At 33.5% G+C, this 25842-nt stretch overlaps 1 protein-coding gene across 1 annotated transcript; it reads right to left on the bottom strand.

The window, feature by feature from the left end:
- LOC113687936 (transcriptional regulator STERILE APETALA) lies at positions 1-21574 on the bottom strand. Its single transcript, XM_027205479.2, has 3 exons — positions 21347-21574; positions 719-1265; positions 1-584 (listed from the first exon to the last, which is right to left on the bottom strand). Exons 1-3 carry the CDS (start codon positions 21572-21574, stop codon positions 1-3), a joined length of 1359 nt encoding a protein of 452 aa, XP_027061280.2.
- Between the last annotated feature and the right edge of the window lie 4268 nt (positions 21575-25842).

The raw sequence follows: 25842 nt of genomic DNA, 5'->3' as shown, positions 1-25842 counted from the left end.
TTATTGAGCTCCAAAATCCCATAGGTGAATTGTGGTATCCCTGGAACAAGCAGCCACATGCCTTTCATCAGCAACTAGGGCATTCGCGTCGCCTATTCTTTCTCTAAGACTGTACAAATATTCTCCATTCTCTATGTTCCATACCCTAATAACACCTGCGGTGCATAGCATTGCATATCCACCATTCATGCACCCCAAAACATCCCTCTGCGAGGCTCCCCTCATGGTGAATCTACACACTTCCTCCAATGTGCCAACTAACCGAACGCTTGCCGAACCACGGTTATCCACTACCATGAATGATTGACCACTAGCATCGACACAACCTACTACAATTTCCCTCTGAAACACTTCCTCTCCCAATATGATATCCGGGTTTCTTAAATCAAAAACCACGACTCTAAGGCTTGTGCATCCCACTGCAGCTTCATGGCTTGTGACTCTGATTCGGCCCACAAATTCTGTCAATTGATCAGTAAGTAAATGCCACCCCATTACAGCTTCTGGATCAGTCAGCGAACCGCCAACAAAAACTAGCTCTTCAGTCTCGCTATTCCACACGTGAAAAGCACGCCCAGGAACACCTGCAGAACAAGAAAGAAGGTTCATATATACCATGATTACTTATTACATGAATTAGAAAAAATAATTACAAGTACATTGAAATGTTGCTGCACTATTATTATATCTTTATATACTAATGATAGAATTCAGGCACCTGCATAAAGGCCAACCCACCACCGATTACTTCCTGTGAAGTCCACCAAAGCACCGTCATTGACAACTTCCCCTGGATGAGCTCGGCGTGGGGGGTTGGGATAGTTAATCATTGCAACATGAATGTCACCATCGAGTGAGGCAAACACGACCTGAGTATCAGATAGGATGATTCCTGACACAGAGCTGGAGAAGCGTCCTAGGCGATCACGGTGATGAGGATGGAATGTTGAGACATGAAGCCTATTGGGAACATGGAAAAGGCACACAGAACCATTGGATAAACCTGCTGCTAGGTAGTGGTCAGACAGCGCAAGACGGGTACAGGAGATACCCTCATTGTTATTGTTGTAATCTGCTGGGAGCAATTGCAGGGTTGCGTAAGCATATCCGTGCAAGCGGAAGTTATTAGCAGTACGATGCCAATAAATAAATTCTTCTGCCCAAGTGTTGTGGGTGAGAAGCAGCTGCTCACGGTTCCAAATACGCCTTGTTAGGTTCTGCCATAGGAGGTCAGAGCGCGATACAGCCCGCCATGTGGAACATACCTGCGTTGATTCAATGACCGAAAAGTCAGCGCAGCCACAATCTGAATTTCGGACATTTTTCCTCTCAATCTGTCTAGAAGGAAAGGGCGCGACACAAGTTTGAGCTGCGGATTACCAGGCGGCTTATGGATGGGTATCAATGGCAAAAATATTGTTTAATTTCCTGATCATGTAAACGGTGGGATAACTATGTCTCTCATGCCATAAAAGGAGATTAATATATGCTTGGATAGAGGTAGATCACTTCCTAAAACAAAAAGTTATACTGTTCCAAATTTTTTTGGCTTGCAGTTAATCCTCTATTTACATGTGTTCTTATGTTCTCAATAATTAGGATAAAAAAGTATAAAAAGAGCAATTAAGATGGCTATACCTTTTTGAGCATGACTGCGCAAGTTTCAATCTGCTATATTTGGCTTGACCAAACTATACTTGAGAAGATGGATTACATGTTTAGATGTTAAGGTCATTAAGAAAATGAAAAATTCACTATGATGTTAACTCGCTTTAGTAGTGCCCTTTAGATGTTGTTCTCCCATTTTAATTCTTATTCTGACAATAGATAAGTACTAAAATACCACAATATTATGTATTTGGGCAGTTTTAAGAAATCACTAATATATGTTTCCGCGACCACTAAACATTCGATTATCACCCATGAGACTATCGCATGCTAAAAAAATCTTAGTACCAAGTTCAAAATTAACCCGAACATGTAATCTGGTCAACTCGTAATTGCATTAACATTCCAATTAGGAACGAGCAATAGAGATAATATTTCTGAAAATTTCACTGAAAGCAACATTTTACATTTTAGAAGTATATTTTAGCAGCTGCTCAAATAGCCAAGCCAGGCTTTACTAAGTTGACCAACACGTTCTACTTAACTTCTATTCAGGAATTTTTTGTTAGGTTACTAATACACTATGTTTGAAAATGTCGAAAGAAGCAACAGCAAGCAAATAAAGTATAGCAACTTGTACATTTTGATTTGCATATTCCATTCAAGATTAAGATCTCAAAATGAAACTAAAACAAAAAGTTAACATGTTTTTGAATGGAAATTATTAAGCGGTTTTACATAAAGTAAAGAAAAAGAGAACAAGAAGATAAACCAAACGTTGGTTACAATCTGTTAAACTTACTGACAACCCAACACGAGATTTTATTGGCTTTGCTTGATTTCTTGGTCTATTTTGACGTTACAAGAATTTAACCGAGACAAATGAAATAAATCCTTGTCCACTTTTAACTGGTTTAGAATTCATTCTGCAGCTAAATTTGATTGGACCAACGAAGTCCTATCAATAGAAGACAAAAATTAATCTTGTCAACGGTGGCTAAAACCAAGCATGTATGAAGAACATGGAGTCCGGGCGAAGCAAGCTGTGTTGAGCCCCTCGACTTTGCAAGATTTTGAACATGCATGAAACTTAGCAAATTAACACCTTTCAGTTTTGAAGAATACTTGTTTCCCTTACCATTGCCCACTGTACTATGCGAAATCTTAATCCCCTCATATTACCTCTCTAAACAACTATTTTCTTAGTTCTGTTAAAACACAAAACTAATTACTCTTTAAATAAAATAATAAATTTAAAGATTTTACAACAAAAAAGAAACTCATAGTAAAGAATTTGATCTTTCTCTTGTATATTAGTAATGACACCATTTTAGATTTACACTGTAGCCACTGATTGTTAGTCTTGATTCCACCACCAGAAGATCATCATTTAAAATTTTTTAGGGCTATCAATCGGTTCTCTTAGCCAGACTTTTGCAAGTCTAAACTCAGTTCACAAATTAAATAGAGCTTTTGGAATTTCGAACTCGTGTCTAGATTAGATGGCTCAAACTTGACTTATAATTTTATGAGTTTCGGCCTGAAATCGGATTTAGGCCAAGCTCATAATTGTATTTAATATACATTTAATAATTATAATTATTATAATTTTATATATATTACTAATATTTTATGTTATAATATGTATAATTATAAATCATACATATAATTATACTTATACACAGGCTAGGCTTTAATTGGGTGTGTAAGCCTAGCAAAACCAAAGCTCGGCAAACATTCAATTCAAATTTAATATTTAGCCCCAATCTCTATCCGCTCCAATTAAACAATTGGTTGAGCAGGCTTTTTTTGAGCTGGGCTTTGACTGACCCAACTCATTAATAGTCCTAAAATTTTGTTATACTGTGCATGAGTACATTACGATTAATCTACTTTGATCTCTAGACATTTCTGGGATATTTGCTTCACGTTCTTTTTCTTTCCGGTCCTGATATTAAAAGCAAAGTATTTGGCTAAAATCCCAAATGCTCATCCCACTATCCTTCCTAGTGGCCAAACACCTTTCCCATTCGGATGCAGGTATATCATCAATTGTCCTATACTCCTTCCCGTCTATTTGTTAAGAACTGCAGACACATTAGGTGACCAACATCGTTGGGGCTACAAAGAAAATACAATAGGTTTAGCCCCTATTAAAAGAAAATACATCGTTGGGGCTAATAAAAGGCTTGCGCCCTTTATTAGTTGAAGAGGAAGGCTTAAAGACTTTCATTTTTAGCCCCTAGAATGTTTGTCGTAGGATTTATCCCCCACAGGCCCGGAGGACCAAGAAACATCCAAAATTTGTAGTGGGGATCAAAATGTATTGTTTGTAAAATCCAAAAACTAAATCCTTCATTTCAAATATGAAAAAAAGGTACGAGGAATAAAATGTACAAACAAATTCATCGTTTTCCCAATATTTTCAGACTCCAATCATTTGGTCCAATATTTTAATCACTAAAAATATAAAATAGACCCACATGGATATAATAAGACAAATATAATCAATAAAATTGTCGTCCGATTATCAACTGAAAGGTCAATCTAATTCAGTCTTCGAACAAAGCAGCCGATGGCCGATCTTTTACTCTTTTATTTTAATAGCGATCCAAATGATCCCACTACAACTTTTCCCATATCTCTTATCTCTAAAACTTAGAACTAATCGTATTTCCAATATGGTAACGATCTAAAAAGGGTCAATTCCACTTTGAACCCTTAAACTATTTACCTGATCCCACTTAAATTGTTCAATGTTGATTTTGAATACTTTAACCCCCAACGTATGAAATCTATCCCTTTAATTCTTGAACTTCAATTTTCTACATTTGACCCCTTAAACCCAACACATTTTAGTCCTTAAATTTTGAGCACCACTTACCAACTATTCCATTTGTTTTGGTTGTGAGACGAATTTCATACTTTAGGAGGTTAAGTGCCTTAATTTAAAATTTAAGGACTAAATTAGGATGAATTTCCTACTTTAGGGATAAAGTGCCCAAACTTGAAGTTTAAAAACTGAAGTGGAAGTGCATTTATAGATTGAGAGTAAAAAGTGGAATTAAGCCATTTAAAAATAGCATAAAGGCATGATAGTTTGGTTTCCCAGCTTACGGATTATATCTTTTTTATTAGTCATCAATTCTGAACTATAGAGGACAGTAGTAAACTGATTCATTCATCTGCAGCAACTGTTGGCAAACATTCGATCAAACATACAATGGTATAATTTCATAAATCTCCCTTCAGGTTTATTACTATTGCAAGTAGCTCCTTTTCAGTTTAAAAAATTACACATACCTCCTCTATTATTAACATTTTAATAACAATATAAATCCAATGTGCTAAATTTGTCCTCAAAAATTCTAAAATACTTCTTTGTTAGAAGGGGGAAAAACTCACTCATCAATTTCTTCCACACTACAACTATTGCAAGCGGCATAACCATTAGTCTAACGAACTAAACAAGCCACTTCAATTTAATCTCTACATTCCCAAAATTTTGACAGCTTACTTCCCTTCCCAAAACTTCCTGTGCAAATTAACTACAACAATTAAAGTTTGCCTCCAACCTAATCCTTGGCCTCAAATTTTTTTCCCTAAATTCATTATTTCAATTGATCAATGTCACTATCCAAATGACTGCAACCTTTTTTATGCTAAAATAATCTAACCCACCAAGAATACCAACACAGAGCAATCAAAAGCAATACTAGAAAACTCATCCCATATCTCTAGGAAAATTCGATTGCAATTTTTATATCCTAAAAATCTTTTTGGCACAATCGACATAATAACGTAACCTTCCTCAATCCATGTTCCATTTTAGCCATCACTTTTTATTTTCTTGTCTATACTCTATATCACCGCCATCCTTTTCATCTTTATTTAGTTTGACAACCAATCTGCTCCCACAAATTGTCATTTGGAAATTTTAATTCAACAATACTTATAAAAAAATGGAAAACAACAAAAAAAGAGAGAGGATCTGTTTCTATAATTATGAGGATTCGAGATATATCAAATGAAATGGCTGCTGTGGAACAAAAAGTGGATTATGAGATGCAAGAGAGAGAAAATAATTTTTTCTATACGGCAAGCGTTGCTTTAGAATGAAAAACTAATTATACTTGTAGATTTTTTTAAGAATTATCTATAAGTGAAAAATATTATAGTCATTTTACTACATGAAAAGGATTAATATAATTATTCAAGCCTGAAGAGAGGTAAGTGAAACTGTCAGAAACCTCTCCTGAGGTTTCCGAAATTATCCCAAATAAAATAGTATATGTAAATTTATGAGACAATTCTGACGGCTGTACTTGCCATTTGTAATAAGAAAAGCTTAACACATAATTTCTGGAATTTGCAGTTGAATTATTTCATGCTTAAACCAATTTTACTTTCACCCAAATGAATTGTTAACGTATTCAAATGCAAAATTATTCTTCAAGGAATCTGCCTAAGCAAGGACGGGGCTACAGATAGTGACTCCTTGCCATTTTTCAGGATAATTGGTTGCAAAGCCTAAATGGTGCTAAAAGAAAGGACCTAAAGTCAAAATGTTTCGTCAATTTCACAATATGCAATACAATTATTTAACTTATGCTAGAGTTACAAACTTTGTACAAACTAAGGAATATGAGTATTGTTCTTGTTGAAGAATTCAGATACTTTCATTTTTCTGACCATTCTTTTCAATTAGCTTTCTTTAGTTGGGCTCATACATAAACTTTTTGTTTACTGTTTCCATCTATTGTCGTATTCATCGAATTTGTTTGGCTTCCAGCATAGCAATAATTTAAGGCAATAATCAAATATATTTTTACAGTTCATATTAAAGATATAATCATAATTTGGGAAGGGATGAATTGGATGATACGGGAAAAATGAATGTAAGTGAGAGTCCCGGGTTCAGAATCTTCCACTTACATTTTAAAAAAAAGATGTAGCCATAATTTTAATAATAACTTGATTAAAAACCTTCTTATCAAACCGTTACACACTTATAAGTGTTGTACTTTAACATAGTAGATTGCTGGAGGGCTTTACTTCTTTTGTAATTCTTGGTAGTCAATGAAGGAAAATACACATCAAGACTATATTTTCAACTTTTTAGAGCGTGAAATGTATCCCACCACGTGTTTTGAGGTCTATAATTTCCGCATTTTTCATATCAACTAAGAAGAGATGTGATTACTAGAAAAATCTATAAAGGAACCAAATATATAAATCTAGGCTTTGTACGTGATTTCACTTTCCTAAAGAAAATTATACCCTCACTATGTTGCTACTAGGTGTATAGCAATTTCCTCCAAGATTTACAATACCAAACTAGAATTGTCCTTCAGCAAAATAAAAGAAAAAATTCTTCCAGCAACGATTTCAGAGAATTTTAAATTTTATTAGTAAAGAAGAAGCATGAAAAGGGAGTTAATCAAATGTCTAATACGTCATTGATAAAGTATTCAGACACCCATTGATGAACTAACATTTCTTTAAGAGATAAATGTGGTTTTAATCCACAATATTGGCACGTGCAATTTTAGTCCCCAAAGTTTCGATTTGGTCCCTAATGTTTGGCACCTAGTGCGATTTTAGTCTCTAAATTATGATAAAAACAAATCAGGCCCCAATGTTTCCAATGTGAAGCAGATATAGGACAATTAATGAATTTTCCAAATTATTGGCGGAATCAATTAAGTGCAGTCACATGTTCGTTAAATTAAATTGTTTAAAAAAGAAGCAAAACAGCAGTTAATTTTGAACAATAAGAACAATTGGCATTATGGTACTTGAGTAACTAATTAACTAGGAAACAAGAAAAAAATTGTTAAACTACATGCAAAAGTTGAGTTAGGATTTTTCTGTTTAGGGGTAATGGAGATAGAGAATGAAAATGAGTTCTAGATCAATGAATTACGTGTTCGAGCCTTCAATTTTGTAGTTTAACCAATTTTTTTTAGTGGTTCATTAGTTTACACCTGAGTTATTAATTCTTAATCTTGTTTAAAGTTAACCACTATTTTATTTTTTTTTATTCTTACATTCAATATGTTGGACATGTGACTAAATTTTGTTGGTAATTGGGAAAAATTTTTCAAATATCCTAAATTTTCTCTAAATTGGACAAATTGGGGATGAAATTTGTTCTTATCAAATTTTAGGGACTAAAAGTGCAAAAGTATTAAATTTTAGGGATTAGATTTATTTTTGTCAAATATTTAAGGACTAAAACTGTATAGGAACTAATCATTGAAGACTAAATCTACATTTTTTTGTGGCTTTAAAATAAATAACGTCCTTATGAAAATTTACCTCTATATAAAAAGGAAATTCAATGGGCTATGAGCAACTAACTAAAACTGCTCGACTTTAATTGCTAATAACAAATATAACCATTAAATATAAAACATTCATCTGGAATTTTGGAATTTGTTCCAACTTTTTAAATTTAATTCAATTAGTATAAAATATAATATATATGGCGTTTGATAATCTACTAACTTTTTAATGTGGGATTTTCAAATAATACATCAGTCACTATTAGTTTACATCTCACAATGATAAGTTTGATTAGATCGCGTTAGAAATTTGCTCTTAGCATACATCCTACAATGATACATTTGATTATACAGTGTATAGAAATTTACCCCATGATGCCCAATACAAAGTTACGAATTCAATCTTGATCCAAAAGATTAAATCAACAAAGTTTAGACTCTTAATCTATATATTAAGCACTCTCTCTTACTCTTAACCTAATGGAGGACAAATAACCCCTATTCATGAACACAACACTGCTTACCTTAGTCTATGGTAGTTTTGTTTTTCGGGTTTAAGACCATAGATTCAAGAAATGAAATTCTGAAGAAAAGCTAACAAAAATGAAACCTACACAAGTAGAAGACAGAAAAGCTGTGTAAGAAGAGAGAAGGATATTAGCCGAATGAAGTGAAAAAATTTCAATCATGTAACAAGAAGGAAGATTTCCATATAAATGTCTCAGTGGACCTCTTCAAAATCATTTAGAGCATATGACATCTAATACACATGGAGATTTGAAATTAGCACATTTAGAAGTACAATAGAGCTTACAAATACAGATAAAAGCACTCTATTCAAAGTTTTAGGCAAATAGTGCTACATTTTGGTTTCACTAACGTTCATAAAGTTCATACCAAATATAGAATTCAAAATAGACAATGTTAACATTTAATTGCATCTTTTTTCACCCCTATCACTGACTCAAACTTTCATTTCTTCGACTTCTATAAATAACACCACAAAAGCTAACACATTATTGAGAAGGTTCCATGATTCTGGAGAGTGGTTACATCATGTATGCCGAAACAATTGGACAGTCACCTACAAGTACCTTATTTATAATTTACATATAATCACCGTTCAAATTTAAGATCTTTCACCTTTCTTTAATATTTCTACTATTTTGTTATACTCTATTACAATTATTACCACAAGTCTAGCTATTTGCTTGATAAAAGAGACTATACATGGTAGAAATTTTCTCAAGGGTGGTTCTATAGTCACACCCCTTCATCTTAAATCTACTGATTTGATACAATGATGACTTATACTACTAATATTGATGATTTACATTATTAATATTGGAATTTGTCCAATGTGCAGATTTAGAATGAAGGAATGTGTATTTAGCACTTCCTCTCACTCGACAGAATCGAACATGACAAAATATGTGTAATTTGACCCTAACTTCTAGGAAGTTAGGTACGTGTGGCACGCATCCCATCCAATCTTGCCCTTCACCACTCCCCCTTCCCATCCCCACGCCAAAAATTTAACCTTTGTCAACATCCAAATGGAAAATTTTAGTTAAAAGATTACTCCCTTAGACAAGCGCTAAAGCCAAAGTGTCTGGTTGTGAAGATATTTTTAGTCCTTGAATAGAAATTTACAAACGTAGAAGAGCATAACTATAGAATTTTCTTCAAAATAAAATTATAGGCTCCACACTGGAAAATTTGCCATCCTTATTGTTTGGACTACATTTAGAACACCAATTTTGAGGAAATGGATGTATCACGAGATAAAAATTTACATAGGATTGAGAAAACTAATGCTGAAAAATGAGCATAAATAACGAGTAATATGGACGGCAAAAGTACAAAAATCTTATAGGATTTGATCAGTGGCTAAGCTTGGATTTTGGGTAAAGGCACTGAGTTATAATATAGGACATGATTAGAGGTGGCAATATGGATAAATGGTTCATAATTGGTTTTGACTTAATGGATGGTGGATAAAATTTATTCAATCCATTTAGATTCATTTAATAAATGGATCTAAATGGATGGATTTAAATGGATTAAATAAAAACCAATTATCCATTTATAATCCATTTAAATATTTTTGTTACTTTTTTTTTGTATTACCATTTCTTGTAAATTCAAGCCACAAAATACCACGGATGTAAATTCAAGCAAAATGAACCTTCATTTCACTAAAAAACTATCTGAAATTATTATTATTATTATTTTTATTTTTATTTTTATTATTATATATGTATATATATATTACATATTACAGAGTAGCCATATATTGCAAACTAGCCCAAACAATAGAAGTCCTGCATAGACCGTACGTAGGGTATCTACAAATTCGGCATCCATGGAATTTAATTATGGCCCATATTATCTTCTACTTTTAGCCTTGACTGCATTTAAATTTATCTCAAATTCGGCATTTCCCTCTCAATTAATTAAGTCCAAGAACAGATACCAGTTTTCTGTTGTACTTTAAAAAATAAGAGAGATCTTAGAACAAGTAAAAGTTCATAGATATATGATTCAAGCGGATTAATTAACCGATTTGTAAACTTATTAATGTGTTTGTTACCAAAAAGAAAATGATCAAATTTACCCCTCCTAATTCAAAATCCTCTCATGGTCTGATGTTGACCCACTTTCTTAGCAAATGAATTAGATTTCACTAAGTGAAGAATTAAAATAAACTAGTAACTCACCTTATTCAAAAATGCATTTAAATGAATAACTATATTTTTCTTGTTCTAGTTACTAGTTCATGTAAGCAAAATTTTCACACCCCAATTGCAATTTTAGGAAGGGTCCTTTTTTAGTCATTTCCTTTCCCTCTCTTTTATTTGGTTTTTAAGTAAATGGATATATATGGTTTTAGTGGATAATCCATATAAATCCATTTAATTTAATGGTTTTACTTTGATCAACCATTTAAAACCAATACTATAAATGGATAATCCATTATCCATTTAATTATGGATTATATGGATGGATAAATGGATTTCAATCCAAATTGCCGCTTCTAGACATGATTATGTTATGTCATTTCGGAATTATGAATGACATGTTTATTATATTTGTTTCTATTGCTTAATTATTGAGTTTTGATGTCTACTTACAAGTGAAAGCAAAATTTTAAATTAGATGTCGATCAATATCCCCTTGCCCATCACTAAACGAATTTAACAGGCAAGAATAATAATCCAGCATAAAAAACAAATGAGGAAAATATGTACTTAGTGAATGAAAAAACGTTTTATACTATATTAATACAATTAATCATTTCCCTATCTTATCTTTCTTACCATCCTGAGGAAAAAAAGATGAGAATATGACTTCATTGTGTTCTAGGACTAAGCTAATTTGGACAATAACTGCCTTCAAAAGTTTAATCTACACAAATAACATAACAAGTAGTTATAAAAGTTCATCATAGCTACATGTTTATGGAAAGGTTTTTCTTGAGAGTCTGAACAGGACTTTAAGAGGAAAGTATGGACTTCAAACGATACTAAAAAGATGTTAAATTTTACAGACCAACTTAATAAGCAACAGTCCAAAAAGTTAGATGATCAATATATTTTGTGTAATGCAAAAGCTAGGCGGAGAGCACCAAGAAAATTCTCCGAGAAATTCCAGGGGGTGAAAGACAAATTTCAAACGGAGTAGCATAATGAGTACAACCAGTCTCTCACTCCGAGAGCAAAATTCTCTCTGTTCTAGAGAGAGAAAATCCCCCTTTAGTGGATGTCCGTACCTTCTCGAAAATTTCAAAACTCAAACCAATTTTCAAGCTCCATTTTCAACAACTTTCTACTAAAGAAGAAAACTGCAAAGATCATCCATTACTTCTGGATTAGTAGTAGAATTTCTAGTTGAAGTAGCCATAACTATTTCTCCCTATCAGTTCTAACTAGATAAGAAGTGAGTTAGTCACATCTAGTCCTTTATATCGATTTCTCCTTGTTCTAATCTAGCTTTCATTTTGTTCCTTTTTCTTTGAGTTTGTCTCAGCTGGAACTGGAAACAAGTTGGGAAGTATCAGAGGGCTTGGACTGGTTCTGGATCTATGCTAGACTGGAAGCAAACAAGAAGTCACAGAATGAGGTCTATGGGAAGGAACTATGGACAATATCGAAGAAGTATTGAGAAGATTCAAACTATTAGAGAAGGAAAGAGAAAGAGTCTGTTTGGAAGATAAGGAAGTAGCTAAAGGAGTACTGGAATGCAAACTGAGCTTGATTGGCAAAGTTTGGGATGAAAAGCAAGATAATATTGGAGGAGTTAAGAGCATTGTAAACAGTATGTGATCTTAGGTTAAGAATCTAAAAGTAATGGAGATAGGAAGTAAATTGTTCCAATTCATTTTTTATCAAGAAAAGGATATGGAGCTGGTAATGAACAAGAGGCCTTGGATATATGATGGTCAACCACTAATTTTGCTGAAGTGGAGAACTGGATTGGAAGAGGATGAAAAAGCTATGAGTAAAAAACTAATTTGGGTTCAGATCTGGAATATACCACTGCACTAGGTTACGAAGGAAGCAGACATGAAAATAGGCCGCATATTTGCAGGAGCAAAGGAGGTGATCATTCCACAGGAAGGAGGGAAAAAAGGTAAACATCCGAAAATTCCGAAAATTCTTGCTAAAATAGCTCTCTCTATTCCTTTACCTAGAGGGACTATGGTAAAAAGTAATGGTATAATGAGATGGATTGAATTTAAATATGAAAAATGCCTAGATTTTTGTTTATGTTGTGGTATGATTTCTGTTATAGTGAACGAAACTGTAGCAAAAAGGGAATCAATATGGAGTGGGAGTCACAGTATGGAAATTGGCTGAGAGCTAGTTATCCTAGAAGCCCTAACAAGAAGAATAGGAATGGGAATGGGAATGGGAATAGGAATGTAGGGAGAGAGGAACCTTAGGAAAGGGAAACAAGTGATGAAAATAAAGATAACCACAAGTTGCTGCTAATCTATAAGAAGAATTCTAGAAGGGAGAAATCAGGACAAAATGCTGAGAAAGGGAAGACTTCAGATGATACTTTGATAAGCATGCGGGAGAAGAGTGTGGTCGAAGAGAGAGGGGTTGGGGTAACCTAAAGATGTGAGGAGAGAAGAGGATGTGGAAAAGTGAAAAAGGTAACACAAGAAGAAATGATATAGTAGCTGAAGAGGGGAATAGGCGGGGAAGAGAGCAGAAGGAGCAACAGGATGTAAGATTTGTGGAGGAAATAGTAAAGGAGTTAAAAGATCTTATGTGGATTGATGGAGAAAAGAGTAAGGATAATGAGGAAAAGGATGTAAGGAAGATGATAAAAGCGAAGGAGAATGAGGCAATACTTGAGGCAGGGGAAACAAGAAGAAAATCAAGAAAACAGGAGTGTAAGGATAAAGGGAATCACAAGGCAAATAAAAATGTGGAAAAGGTTGGTCCTGGAGGTAAGTAGGAGAAAACCACCAATATGGTTTTGGTTTTACCACCTAATGGTTGGTTTATATTTATTGCTTATATACTATGGCTGGTTGTATTGTGTAAAATAACATTTTCTATTGTCGGTTTTACTGCCTAGCTAACTTTCTTAGTTTTACTTCTTTAAATTCTAATTGTTTAGATAATAAAGCGAGTAATTAAACTTAAATGATTGCCACATTCTAAATCCTGTGAAATCAACACCTATTATTGGGAGCTTGGGGAATGATTGCAAGGAACTGGCAAGGAAAGATGTTTGGGAGCTTGGGCAGTGCCAAACACAAGCTATTCAAATCCAAAGTTGGAGGAAGCAATGGCCCTAAGAGCTACCATGTTAGTAGTAAAACAACGGGGATGAAGAAGAGTGGAGTTTGAGACAGATTGCAAGCAAGTAGTTGATAGGATAAATAGAGAGGAAGATGATGTAGTAATCACTACAATAGCTTCAGACATTAAGAAACTGAATTACAATTTTGATAAAAAAAAATTATCCTTTGCTAGAAGGATGAACAACTCTGTCAATCATAGAATAGCAAAATTTGCTGCAAACTAGAAAGAGACTGCTGAATGGAAGTATGACTTCCCAGTTTGTCTACTTAGATTAGTACAAGCAGATTCAAAGGGCAATTGCCCACCTTTGTATCCGGATTAGCATATTAATAAGGTGTTGCCATTTTGATTTAAAAAAAAAAAAAAAACAAATTTCAATTGCAAATTTTTAAAATTTTTCACGAATTACAAAGGATTCTCAAAAGTTGTGGGGTAGCTCAGATCGCCAACCCCCAATTCCTTCCGCCGCTAGTACACTTGTGCCTATTTGATGAATCTACAATAAGCCTGAGAAGGCTGATGCTATTTACCTCTCTACCATTTTTTGGACTACCTATTTTACCTTACATGAAAAGATAAACCGGTCCAACTTTAAATTTAAAAAACAAATACATCTTTTTTCTCTGTTTATTTTGTTACACGTTTTAAATTACGTTAGTATCTATGCATAATATTAACTACCTATCAAAAGCTACTCATCTATAAATTTCTATTTTCATCAAATTCTTTAACAAAATTGAATTTCAAAGTTTAAAGGGAAATTCACCAATTTGATCCCTAAACTTTTACACTAAAAATCAATTTCATCCGTTATAATTTTTTCTAACCAATTCAGTTGTCAACTATTTTTTCAGTTCCAATGTAGGACTTCTACAACAATTCCACCAAAGCATACATCTTTTCCAGAATCATTCAACGATAAATTTGTAACACAGGTCACATTCCTACCTATCCAACACAAAAAGATCATAAGGTACAGCAAAAACAATCACAACCATACTCCCCACCATCACCAATCTCCCAAAACCCTAAAGCAATCCGTCCCAGCAATAATGCCTAAAGCTTGAATTAGTAGAGAACTAATACTAGTTAAATTAATTAATGATGAAGATGAAGATGAACATCAACATCCACTTAATTCTTCACTACGGTCATCATCATCATCTGCCTGCTTCCAACGACTCAGGCCTAGTACATGGTCTACAACACTACCATGGTCCTTCACAAAACCAACTTCCACTTAATTCTTCACACTTATAACAACATCAATTGGTTGAAGACTATCGATCAGTACTATGTCGGTACTAACAATTCCATTCAGGTCCCCTCGCTCCCCTCTTACTACTATGCTAGTACAGTATCTTGTTCTCTTCTCATCCCCCCCCCCCTCCCCCAAAAATCCTCTTCAGTTTCTTTCTAGTATTTGTCTTGTATGGACTTTCTCTCCTATTACAATTACTCATATTCTTTACAACCAATGGACGTGGTATGCGGGAGGAGGACAACTACCCTTATTTCATTGCGAACTAATTAATCAACCTGAACCCACTATGTGCAAGGAGCTTGTGTGCAAAACGTCTTGGATTCTATGATCTCAGCCCTTCTCGATGACCCTAATCGGAGTTCAGAGGCATATTTATGTCGAAATGGCATGTTCCACCCCGCTCCCACTTTTCTTTCTTCTACACTTAATTTAAAAGGCATTGAATTTCAGGTAGGTTCTACTCTTTTTTCTTATTTTATTTTCTGTTATAAAGGTTGATTCTAACCCAAGACAATGCAAAGGTTGGTTCTAACCCAAGACAATTCTTTCAGTGCTAGTGGAGGCAGCAAAGTGGCAATCTCAATGCCAAAGTTAGGGACTGTAGAAAAGGAGAATAAACAAAAAGATCAGGGAGAATAAGAGGAATTAGGGGTGGTTTGCGGTGAATTTTTGGGATTGAGGTGGCTGGGATTTGTTCGTTAAGGTTTTGGTTTTGGATGTCGGTGTGGTGGTCTTTAACGTGGTTCATGATTGTTGTAGATAAGGTGGTGGCGTCAGCCTTGCTTTTAGTTTGGAGATGTAAACGTTTAGTCAAAGGGGAGAAAATTAGCATATTTTTCTAACATGAAAAATGTATCCCCGAATGGCAGTGTAAAAGATGTAAAATATGGTGGAAATATTATTCCAATGTAGAAATCCTAGAGTGGAACTGAAAAAATAGTTCGAGAATTGAATTGATTAAAGAAAATTATAAAGGACAAAATTGATATTAGTATAAAACTGTAGAGACCAAATTGGCAAATTTTCCAAGTTTAAAACCGCCTTAAATGAAACTAACTTTTACAAATAATTATGATTTTGATTATGTACACAGACACAGAGTATGCCTCATTTCCAGCATAAATAAAGTCATGCGTCATATTTGGACAGAGATTGTTTGGAAAAATTTTTTAGAATATAACATAATTTGTGATATGAAATATGTGAGATATAAAGGTAATTTGAAAATTTTGTTTTTAAAAAAAGTATCTAAATGAACACCATTTGCATGGTTCACCTTTTAACCAAGTAATAAGTCACTCATCAACTTCTAAAATGATATTTTTTGTCACCCCACCTAATTTCAAGATTAATTGACAAATATGACCTAATTTAACCAGTAATCTAATTGTGAAAGCTAGCCCTGAAATTACACGAATTGTGGATGTGTTTGGATAGAAGATTATTTAAAATAATTACTATAGTGTTTTTTGTGATATGATATGTAAGATAAACAAGTTATTCGTAAGATAAAAGAGCATGTTGAAAAATAAGTTTATAATACAAGTAAATAATTTTTCGCAAGCAATTCTATCCAATCCTTTTATAAGTTGAGATGTTAAGGGGAAAGTCAAAATAGAAATAAGTTACTTTGTAACACTGAACCTTGTTAATTATTTAAAGATTTCTTTCAGTAGTTTCCACTAAATAAAAAAAAGGAGATTTTATTCACGCGCCCTTTCAAAAGTCTTTAAAAACTTTCACATGAACATTTCATGTAATTAAGTAAGAAAAGTGTGCAAGTTCTCAAAAAATATAAATGTGAGGAGATATATATATTTTTTTAAATGTAACGCGACGAGATATATACAGTTAAAACTGAACTCATTATTCATCATTCTCGTATCCAGCAATGGTGAAAGTCTTGTCGGGTGTTGCCTAATTCCCTTACACAAATTATTTGATCCATGTAACTATATAGATTTGGGTCAACATTGGGTCCCATTAGAAAAGGGAAAAGAAGAAGAAAAAGGCACAGAAATAAAAGTAAAGAAGGGCACTTACTCAATACCACCGTCTAACCTGTGTTTTCAAACTCGGACCGGACCAGCCGGTCCGACCGATTGAACCGGAAACCGGTCAAGTGTCCGGTCCGAGTTGGTCATCAGAACCGAGAGATTCAAGATCCGGTCAACTCCGGTCAAAAACCGGATTTGACCGGGTTTGACCGGTACAAAACCGGTACAAAATCGGAAAAACCGGTCCAACAGGAGCTTTTGTAAAAAAAGTTCAAATTTTTTTAATATTATGTTTTGACCCCCTAAATTGTGAAAACTTATTAATATACCTCAAATATTTCATACTTTATAAATATTGTCCTAAAATTTGATGTTATTTTTCAATTAAATCCATAATTTTAATTCTAAACTTGTTAATATTTATTAAATAATATAAATTGTTACTTGATTGTTCTAATTTCTTTGTATTTTCTTGTTAAATATATTTGAAACATCAAATATATATGAATATACCTTTATTAATATCAATATATTATTGAATATTTTATATACAATAATTTAATTTTTAAATAATTTTTATTTATGACGTCATCCGGTTCGACCCCTATCGACCTCCGGTCGAACCCATTGACCCCTGACCCCTGATCCCTGACCTCGACCGAGTCGATATCCGGTCCGGTTCTGAAAACATAGCGTCTAACAAGCAATTGGCAAATTTTTCGTTTGTTTTATGTCTTTTTTGGCCACATGAAAACATGACAAGCATTTAAATAAACCCTCATTTGAGAAGCCTAGAAGCCCAAATATTCAATTGATGCTAGTGTATTGACCAAGAAAAGCAATAGGGTGGGAACGATAAAATCATGCTTGCTTTTAGTTTTTTTTTTTTTTCTTTTTAGGAATGCTTGCTTTTAGTTTCAAATCAAAATATTGGGTGGGCAAATCCCACACTGATAATGAAGTTGAGAGACCATCAGCCACACATGCAGTCTGGGAGTAGTATTTATTATGGGACTTTTTTTGTTTTTTATTTTTTCCTTGAAGCTGGAGTCACGGAGTCATGCTTGTCTAGGCATGCTATTGCAAGTAATAGCAGCAGCAGCAGCAGCAGCAGAAGCAGCCCGGCAGGAGAGATTAGAGGCACAGAAAGCTCAGGGAAAAAGTGCAAAGGGCAGTGTGTAAGTGTGTGTTGTGTGTGTAAGAGAGGAGAGATGATGAGAAAGAGAGAGAGAGAGATTAGTGGGATCAGGAAGTCTAGTAGGCAAAGTAGGGCGTAGGGTTTATGCTAAGGCAAGACTAAGACTAGCCAGGGTTGCCTGATAAATAAATTCGACCTGTCATGTACTACTATACAATAGCCTATACGGCTATGTGGACTTCTTGTACAGGTCTCTCTCTCTCTCTCCGTAGAAGACTAGCTCATCATATTACATCCTACTGTCAAGAAATAAAAGAGTGAGAAACTGACTTCGTCTGTTAAAGTTTACAAACCAGGTGAGAAGATAAGGTACAATAAGTACAATCGCAGAACCAAATGCAAACAAAATCCCGATATTGTACTTATTCTAATGCTTCGTCATATTCTCACGTCCGCGATCATATTCCAATCCCATTTCTAGAAGAGCAATCCAATAGTTTGTGCGATATTTTCAAGTGGTGAAGACTACTGGAACTTCTTTTTTTTTTTTTTGGACAAGAAAAAAGAAAGGAAAAATATCAAGAGTAACTCTCTCTTTTTTTCAGAAAATGAGAAACTCAAAATTAAGATTGGACAATAAAAGTGGTTGTCTGAATCATGTTATTTCACAGTTTTTATAAAAAAAAAAAAATTACAAGTGCAATACTTTTTTTAAGATTTTAATATATGTGAAATAAATGAGAATAAAGAAAATATGTTAAAAAATATTCTAAAAAATTGCAATTCAAAGCATAGTTTCTCTTTCTATTTTTTCTTCAATTTTTTTTTTCCCAAACCATACAAGATTCTATTTTTTCTTCAATTGATGCAACCAATATTAAAATACTGTACGTAGATAGACATCTATGATCTATTCGCAGGAAAGTACAAGCAAATATATAGACGTGTAGCAGGATTATCTAGGACCCATATAAGACAAAGATGGGTGATATCCATCTATGTGGTCCAAAAAGCTCATATAAACATCGGATTACATGCATGCCTGCTTTTTATACTGTGCATGACCTCTTTCTGTACTCACTCTCTTTCATTTCCAAGAAAAGGTTACCCAAGGCCTGTCTCATTGAAGGCAACGAATCTTCTTCACTTGCTCAGCGACTCGCTAGTGTTTCTTTGACTCTCCTAATGCAACAACAACTACGTCTCAAGCAAATGAGAGAGACTCTCAGTCTATTGACCCAGCTAGCACCTTGATGGTAACACTTGCAAATTGATACAGTAGCACAAGACTTGATTACAGCCTAATAAATTACCTAGGATCAAACGTTTTGATCTAAATGCATGCATCGTAAGCCACTTGTGATAGTAAGTGTGAAGTAATATAAGAGGACACTTTTTTCCGAAGGCAATATAAGAGGACACATATATGCCAAAGAACCAATTTTCATCGCCGCATGCAGTCCACTCAATCAATTGCGATGACCAGTTTTGCCACTAATGTGTGGATAGAAAATTATTTGAATTAATTATTATAACTTTTTTATTATATAATTTTTGTGAAATGAAAAAATATATTAAAAATATATTTATAATGCAAGCCAATAATTCTTTGACACCAAATTATCATCCAAATACACCTGATTCGTTCTTTGGCTTATTGAAGTAATTATTGAGTCATACCACAAGCAAACTAGAGACGGTTAAACGAATTTGTTGTACATGCATAAACACTCAAATCTCATATTTTCTTTTTTTTTTCTTTGTCTAGGTCACAAATCACAAATCTCAGTTCTGATAAAAGGAATTGAATCACAAAATCCACCACATCTCAAGATCTGGTATACCGTTTATTAGAGGAATTAAAAATGTACACTTGTGTCTCCCAGAAAGAAACACTATTAAAATCCCACTTGCATATAGATATATTGCACCCAATGCGCCCTAATGTTTCCTAAAAGTAAAAGTCCATTTTCACATTAAAATAGGTTATCAGTCTAAATCTTGATTACTGCGTAACATATGGGCTGTGCAATCCTTTCCACAATCGAGCATTACAAACTTACAATAAGAAAACGAAAAAGTGTTATCCGACAAACTTGGCAAAACAGCCCGAAGACAATTGATTATGCAATCATCTATGTCTTAAAGTCCAAAAGAAGCTTGATAGGTTTATATATATATATATATATATATATATATATATATATATATATATATATATTAATTATATTTGCTGCCTTGAAATCTACATGAGGAATAATTATAATCAGCATGCGAGAAACTCTGAAGAAAATAAAGTGCACCTACAATAGATCTGCAATTGATTTAGTACAGAATAACATATTACCATCAGAATTTCAGGGGAATTTTTTTTTTAGAGTAAATTCAGGGGAAGTTTAACCAAAAACAAAAAAGTTGTCCTTGGTCAAACTAAGCAAATACAAAAATCCTAGTAGCACCAGAGACACGTCTGAGAAAGCCTGAATACTCCGTTTTTATTGAGAGCTTCCGTTAATAAGAATCTCAATTCACTACACAACTGTCAATTTGGTGGGTACGTAAAAAAAAAACCAAAAAAAAAAGTCCCAACTGTCTCCATCAACATCTCTAGGAGGGAGAGAGAAAGAGGGGCGAAAGGCTTGGAAAGTTCATTCAAAAAAGAATGGGTATTTCTAAAGATCAAAAGGGATGATGCAACGAAATGGAAAGGAGCTTATTAACTAAAAAAGACCCTTTATTTTTTCCTCTCGACATATGTACACTACCAACTGTAGAAGTACGAAGGTCATCCTATAACTAAAAAACTCTTGCAACATTTGGCTAGGGCAAAGACGCAAAGTAGAAAGTTTTATACTCCTGCATAGCATTCTCAAGTCTCAACTCCAAAACTGATCATCCTATTTGTTCTAAACTACATATCCGCACAGCAGAAGATGTTCATGTAAGATATTAGAGGTTGTTTCGAGGTGTTAAAACTGCATAGTCTTCTATTTGTTGAAGAACAATTCTGCAATGCTGTTGCTTCCTGCTATATAACAGTCCGAAACTGATTGGTTACATTAGGATTGTGGTGGGTATATTATCTAAAAGGGTGTCCTTGAGTTTCATTCCCATGCACCTTTTTATTCCCAAGCATTATCTAACGCCAAGGTACATAAAACACACATTGGAATATTAAGATGAATTAGTATTATACCACCAGCGTTATAAATACAGCAAGCAGAGAGCACCTGAAAGAGGCTGCAGAGAGCCGGAGCAGCAGAAAGGCGCCCAGTGGAGCGAGAGGCATCAATGGAGACTTGGGCAGCCAGAGCTTCAAGAAAAGGGGCCGGCCAGACTCGGTTTCCAAATCGTCTGCGACTGCGCGAGATTGATGGTCCTTCAAATTCACCGCCACCGTCTCCGCCGCGACCACCATCTCTGCCTCCAACTTCTGATGAAGAAGGTGAAGTTGACATATATCTATATATATATATATATATATATATATGTTTGCGTGTGTGTGTTTTGGTGCTTTTGTTTTGATTCGGTGTTATATACAAAGTAGTGTGCTACTGCATTTGAGAAGAATCCGTTTATGGTATGGAGTCCTATTTATACTGAAGATGTCGGAAAGGCTTGTGGGACCGGCAGGGGCCAGTAAGTATAATGCAGCCAAAGTTTTTGATACTTGAAAGCGGTTAAAAAGGTTAAGTCTGGGTCCACTGCACCAAATAAGCATGGCACCACATAGGCAATTTTTTTGAAATATCGTTAAAATTGAAAATTGTTCAATAATTGGTGTTGTTTGAGGTGGATTGGTGAGTAAGTGGTCGCCACATCTACGAGACCTCTAATAAAAATTCTTTTAATTTTCATTTAGTTTGGAGTCGCTTTAATTTTGTTTTTTTTTTTTTTCAATTTTTGTAAAGGTTTTGCCGCTCATTTTTCATGAGCGGCGAAGGAATAGGATTCATTTTGTCCTATACCCACTCATGAGGTTTTATTGTTTTTTATCGTGAGCAGCCATACACTTTTTTTTTCTTTTTAGTAAAATGTAACTTTTAACTGCGACAATTTTTTTTTGCGTAAAATGAATTATGTGTTATTTAACTCAATTAGGATTTAGGGATTAACGTTAACGTTTTACATGAAATCCTAATTACCCAACCATCACAGTATAAACCTTTAACCCTAATTTTAAAATCAAAATTCTTAAATCGTATTATTAAAACTCTATTACTAAAATTCTAATATCAACTAGAATTATCACAAATTTAATATTTGATATTAGAATAATGTTAATTTTATAAATTTAGATAATAATCAAGAATAATGTTAATTTTATAAATTTTTAAATTTTAATATCATAATTGCGGCGACCCTAATGTCAGAAATAACTCTCAAAGAACACCAATTTTGTGATAGATTTTTGTTTTAGCAATATTCTTAGAAATTCGCCATTATTGTGAAGACCCTAATATCAGAAATAACTCTCAAAGAACACCAATTTTATGATAGATTTTTATTTTTGCAATATTCTTAGAAAGTCGCCAAGGAAAAGACAAATTTCTAAATTATCATCTAAATTTATAAATTTAACATTATTTTAATATCATATATATTAAATTTTTTGATAATTCTGGTTTATAATAGGATTTAAGAATTTTGATTTTAAAATTAGAGTTAAAGAGTTATACTGTGATGGTTTGGAAATTAGGATTTCATATAAAACGTTAAACCCTAAACCCTAATTGAGCCAAATAACACATAATTCATTTTACGAAAAAAAAATTGTCACGATTAAAAGTTACATTTTATTAAAAAGAAAAAAAAAGAAAATGAAAATGTGTCGACTACAGAACAATGGAACAAAATGAGATGGGCCCTACTCATGAGCGGCTATAGAACAATGGAACAAAATGGGTCCTATTCCTTCGCCGCCTATGAAACCTTTTCAAAAAATTTTTTTTTAAAAAAAACTAAAGCGACCACAAAATAAATGAAAATTAAAAGAATTTTTATTAGAAGCCTCACGTGGCAGATGCGGCGACCCCTTATTCAGCAACCCACCTTAAACAACACCAATTTTTGGACAATTTTCAATTTTAACGATATTCCAAGAAATTTGCCCACCACATAAGCAAGCAAGTCAGCGAGAAACATGTGACGTGGCCGAGGAAAATAAAATACACCGAGAGTTGTAAGTTTTATTTGTTCATTTTTTTCAAATCTTTAGATTTTAAACCTTTCTCTAAATGATATTTTTTATATCTTAAGATTCCATATATTACTAGGTACGGAGTGCCCACCTCAAATCAATGGCATTATTCACTGTGTTTGGATTGAGATTATTTGAGAAAAATTATTTGAGATAATCCTATAGTACTTTTTTGTGATGTAATATATATATATATATGAAAAATATATAATTAGAAATTTTGTTTATGACGCAAACAAGATAATATTTACAATTTTTTTTCTAAAATTAAATTATCCATATAGACCTATTATTGATATTAGTGATACTCAAATATATTAAATTGATAGAATCTCCAAATTTACATATTCAAATGCTGAGGTTCACATATTTAAATATTTAAAAGAAAAATTCATAAAATAAAAAAATTTTTGTTCTCTATTTATATACAAAAAAAAAAGGACAATTGTAATAATTTGATGAGTAGTTATTTGTAATCACTGTTCAGTGATTGTTAGGCTACCAAAGGAACACTAAAGCATATAATAAACCCAAAAGATAATTAAAAACATAAAACAAAGTGAAGGAGACAACAAATAAACATGGTTGCAAGCCCAAATTTGGTAATAAGTATTCGGGCGAAAATATTCTACTTAACCAAGTTTTTTTTTCAACTATCAAAAAATTGTTATAAAAGCAAACTGGCCCGAGATCCTAAGACATATTTACGCAGTAGGAAAATGTTAAATATCACCAAATGACTAAACAACCCATATTGATCTTAATAATAGCCTCTAATATATATATTTACAGGATTTGATGGTTGGTCATAGAGAGACAGACAGCTTTCTTTGTCTTCCACTCCTTAGATGGTACCGACGACATTCATAGTAATTGCTCCACTGAAGGCTTAGGTCTGTCATGTTAACTGAATAGGTACAAATAATTTGTACTAAGCAATGGAAATTTAAATGATTTACCTCCGGCCATTGTTGTTGAACAGAGATTGATCTTTTCAACTCATTGTCTTCTTGCGTTGTTCTTGTCTATGTAGACAAAGAAACTATGTAGATGTGTAGAAGAAGAGAAAAGTAGAAGGAAAATTTAGAGTAAGGATCTTCTAACCTATGCCTGACCAAAAAGTGTATAATTGATGGAATACCACAGGCTATTTATAGGGTAGGTTAGGGACCCTTACTAGCAAATACAAAAATCCCTAGGGTTTCCTTCCATCAAGGAAATCTTGCCAAAATTCATAACTAAAATTAATATTTTTTGACTAATTGATTGATTTGATTGATTAACTAATTAAATAAAACATTAATTAACAATAGATATAAATTAACCACTAACAAATGGAAGATACTAATTAATTATTAACAAAATATCAATCAATTAATCAGGATATCAATCAGCAATCATTATCTAATGGGAGATACTAATTAATTATTAACAAAATGTCAATCAATTAATTAAAAATCAATCACTTTAGAATCAATCATGTGGGGCATAATTTGCCTCTAAAGGAAGCAAGTCTTACATTCTCCCACTTGACCCATATGCCATAGTCAGATAACCTTTGAGTGACTAGATGCTTAAGTGGCCATAAGTCTTTATTGTCACTCAATAGACTCGACAGTTATGAACAGTTGCTTAATTAGAAAATGATAAGACTTGAATCATGGCGGTTATGTTCTTATTGTGAACACTTCTTTCCATGTATTACAATATATTATGCTTCCCAATCAAGTGCTTTAAAAGAACTTTATGAATAATTTCATATAAGTTATTCAGGGTCCAACTTTATGGATCAAAAGATCACTTCTTTATACATGTATCAATTTTAATGTGCGCAAACATTAATAACAAATGTTTAGACACAAATTGTCAAGAAAATAGAAACAATCTAGCATGAGCTACTGAGTCCCATTTGAGTTGCATAATCCTAAAAGACTTTTGCCGGCAATCCTTTAGTCATAGGATCAGCAATCATTAATTTAGTATTAATGTGCTCAATGATTACTTCTTACTTTTTAACATGATCTCCGACCATTAAGAACTTGATGTCGATATGTTTACTTCAACTTCCACTCTTGTTGTTCTTAGCAAATAACACAGCAATAGAATTGTCACAAAAGATCTTCAGTGGCCTACTTATTGAATCTACCATTTTTAGGCCAGATATGAAGTTCTTCAACCATAAAGCCTGTGATGTAGTCTCATAGCAAGCAATGAATTCTGCTTCCATTGTGAATGATCCAACAATTGTTTGTTTTATACTTCTCCAAGATACTGCTCCTCCAGCAAGAAGGAAAATGTAACCCGAAGTAGATTTGCTTGAGTCCACACATCCAGCAAAATTCGAATCAAAAAATCCAACTACCTCTAAATAGTCAGACCGTTTGTATGTAAGTCAAACCGTTCCAACTCATTCTTAGGACATTGATCCAAACTGAATTTTTCTCCTTTGACAATGGGAGCTGCAATGGAAGAGCAGTGCTTCATTCCAAATCTTTCCAAAACCTTTTCAATATAGGCCTTTTGAGA

Source organism: Coffea arabica, chromosome 5c (genome assembly GCF_036785885.1).
Source record: "Coffea arabica cultivar ET-39 chromosome 5c, Coffea Arabica ET-39 HiFi, whole genome shotgun sequence".
NCBI lineage: Eukaryota > Viridiplantae > Streptophyta > Magnoliopsida > Gentianales > Rubiaceae > Coffea > Coffea arabica.
Note: the sequence above shows the minus strand (reverse complement) of the source record. Positions and strands in the feature narration are given on the sequence as shown.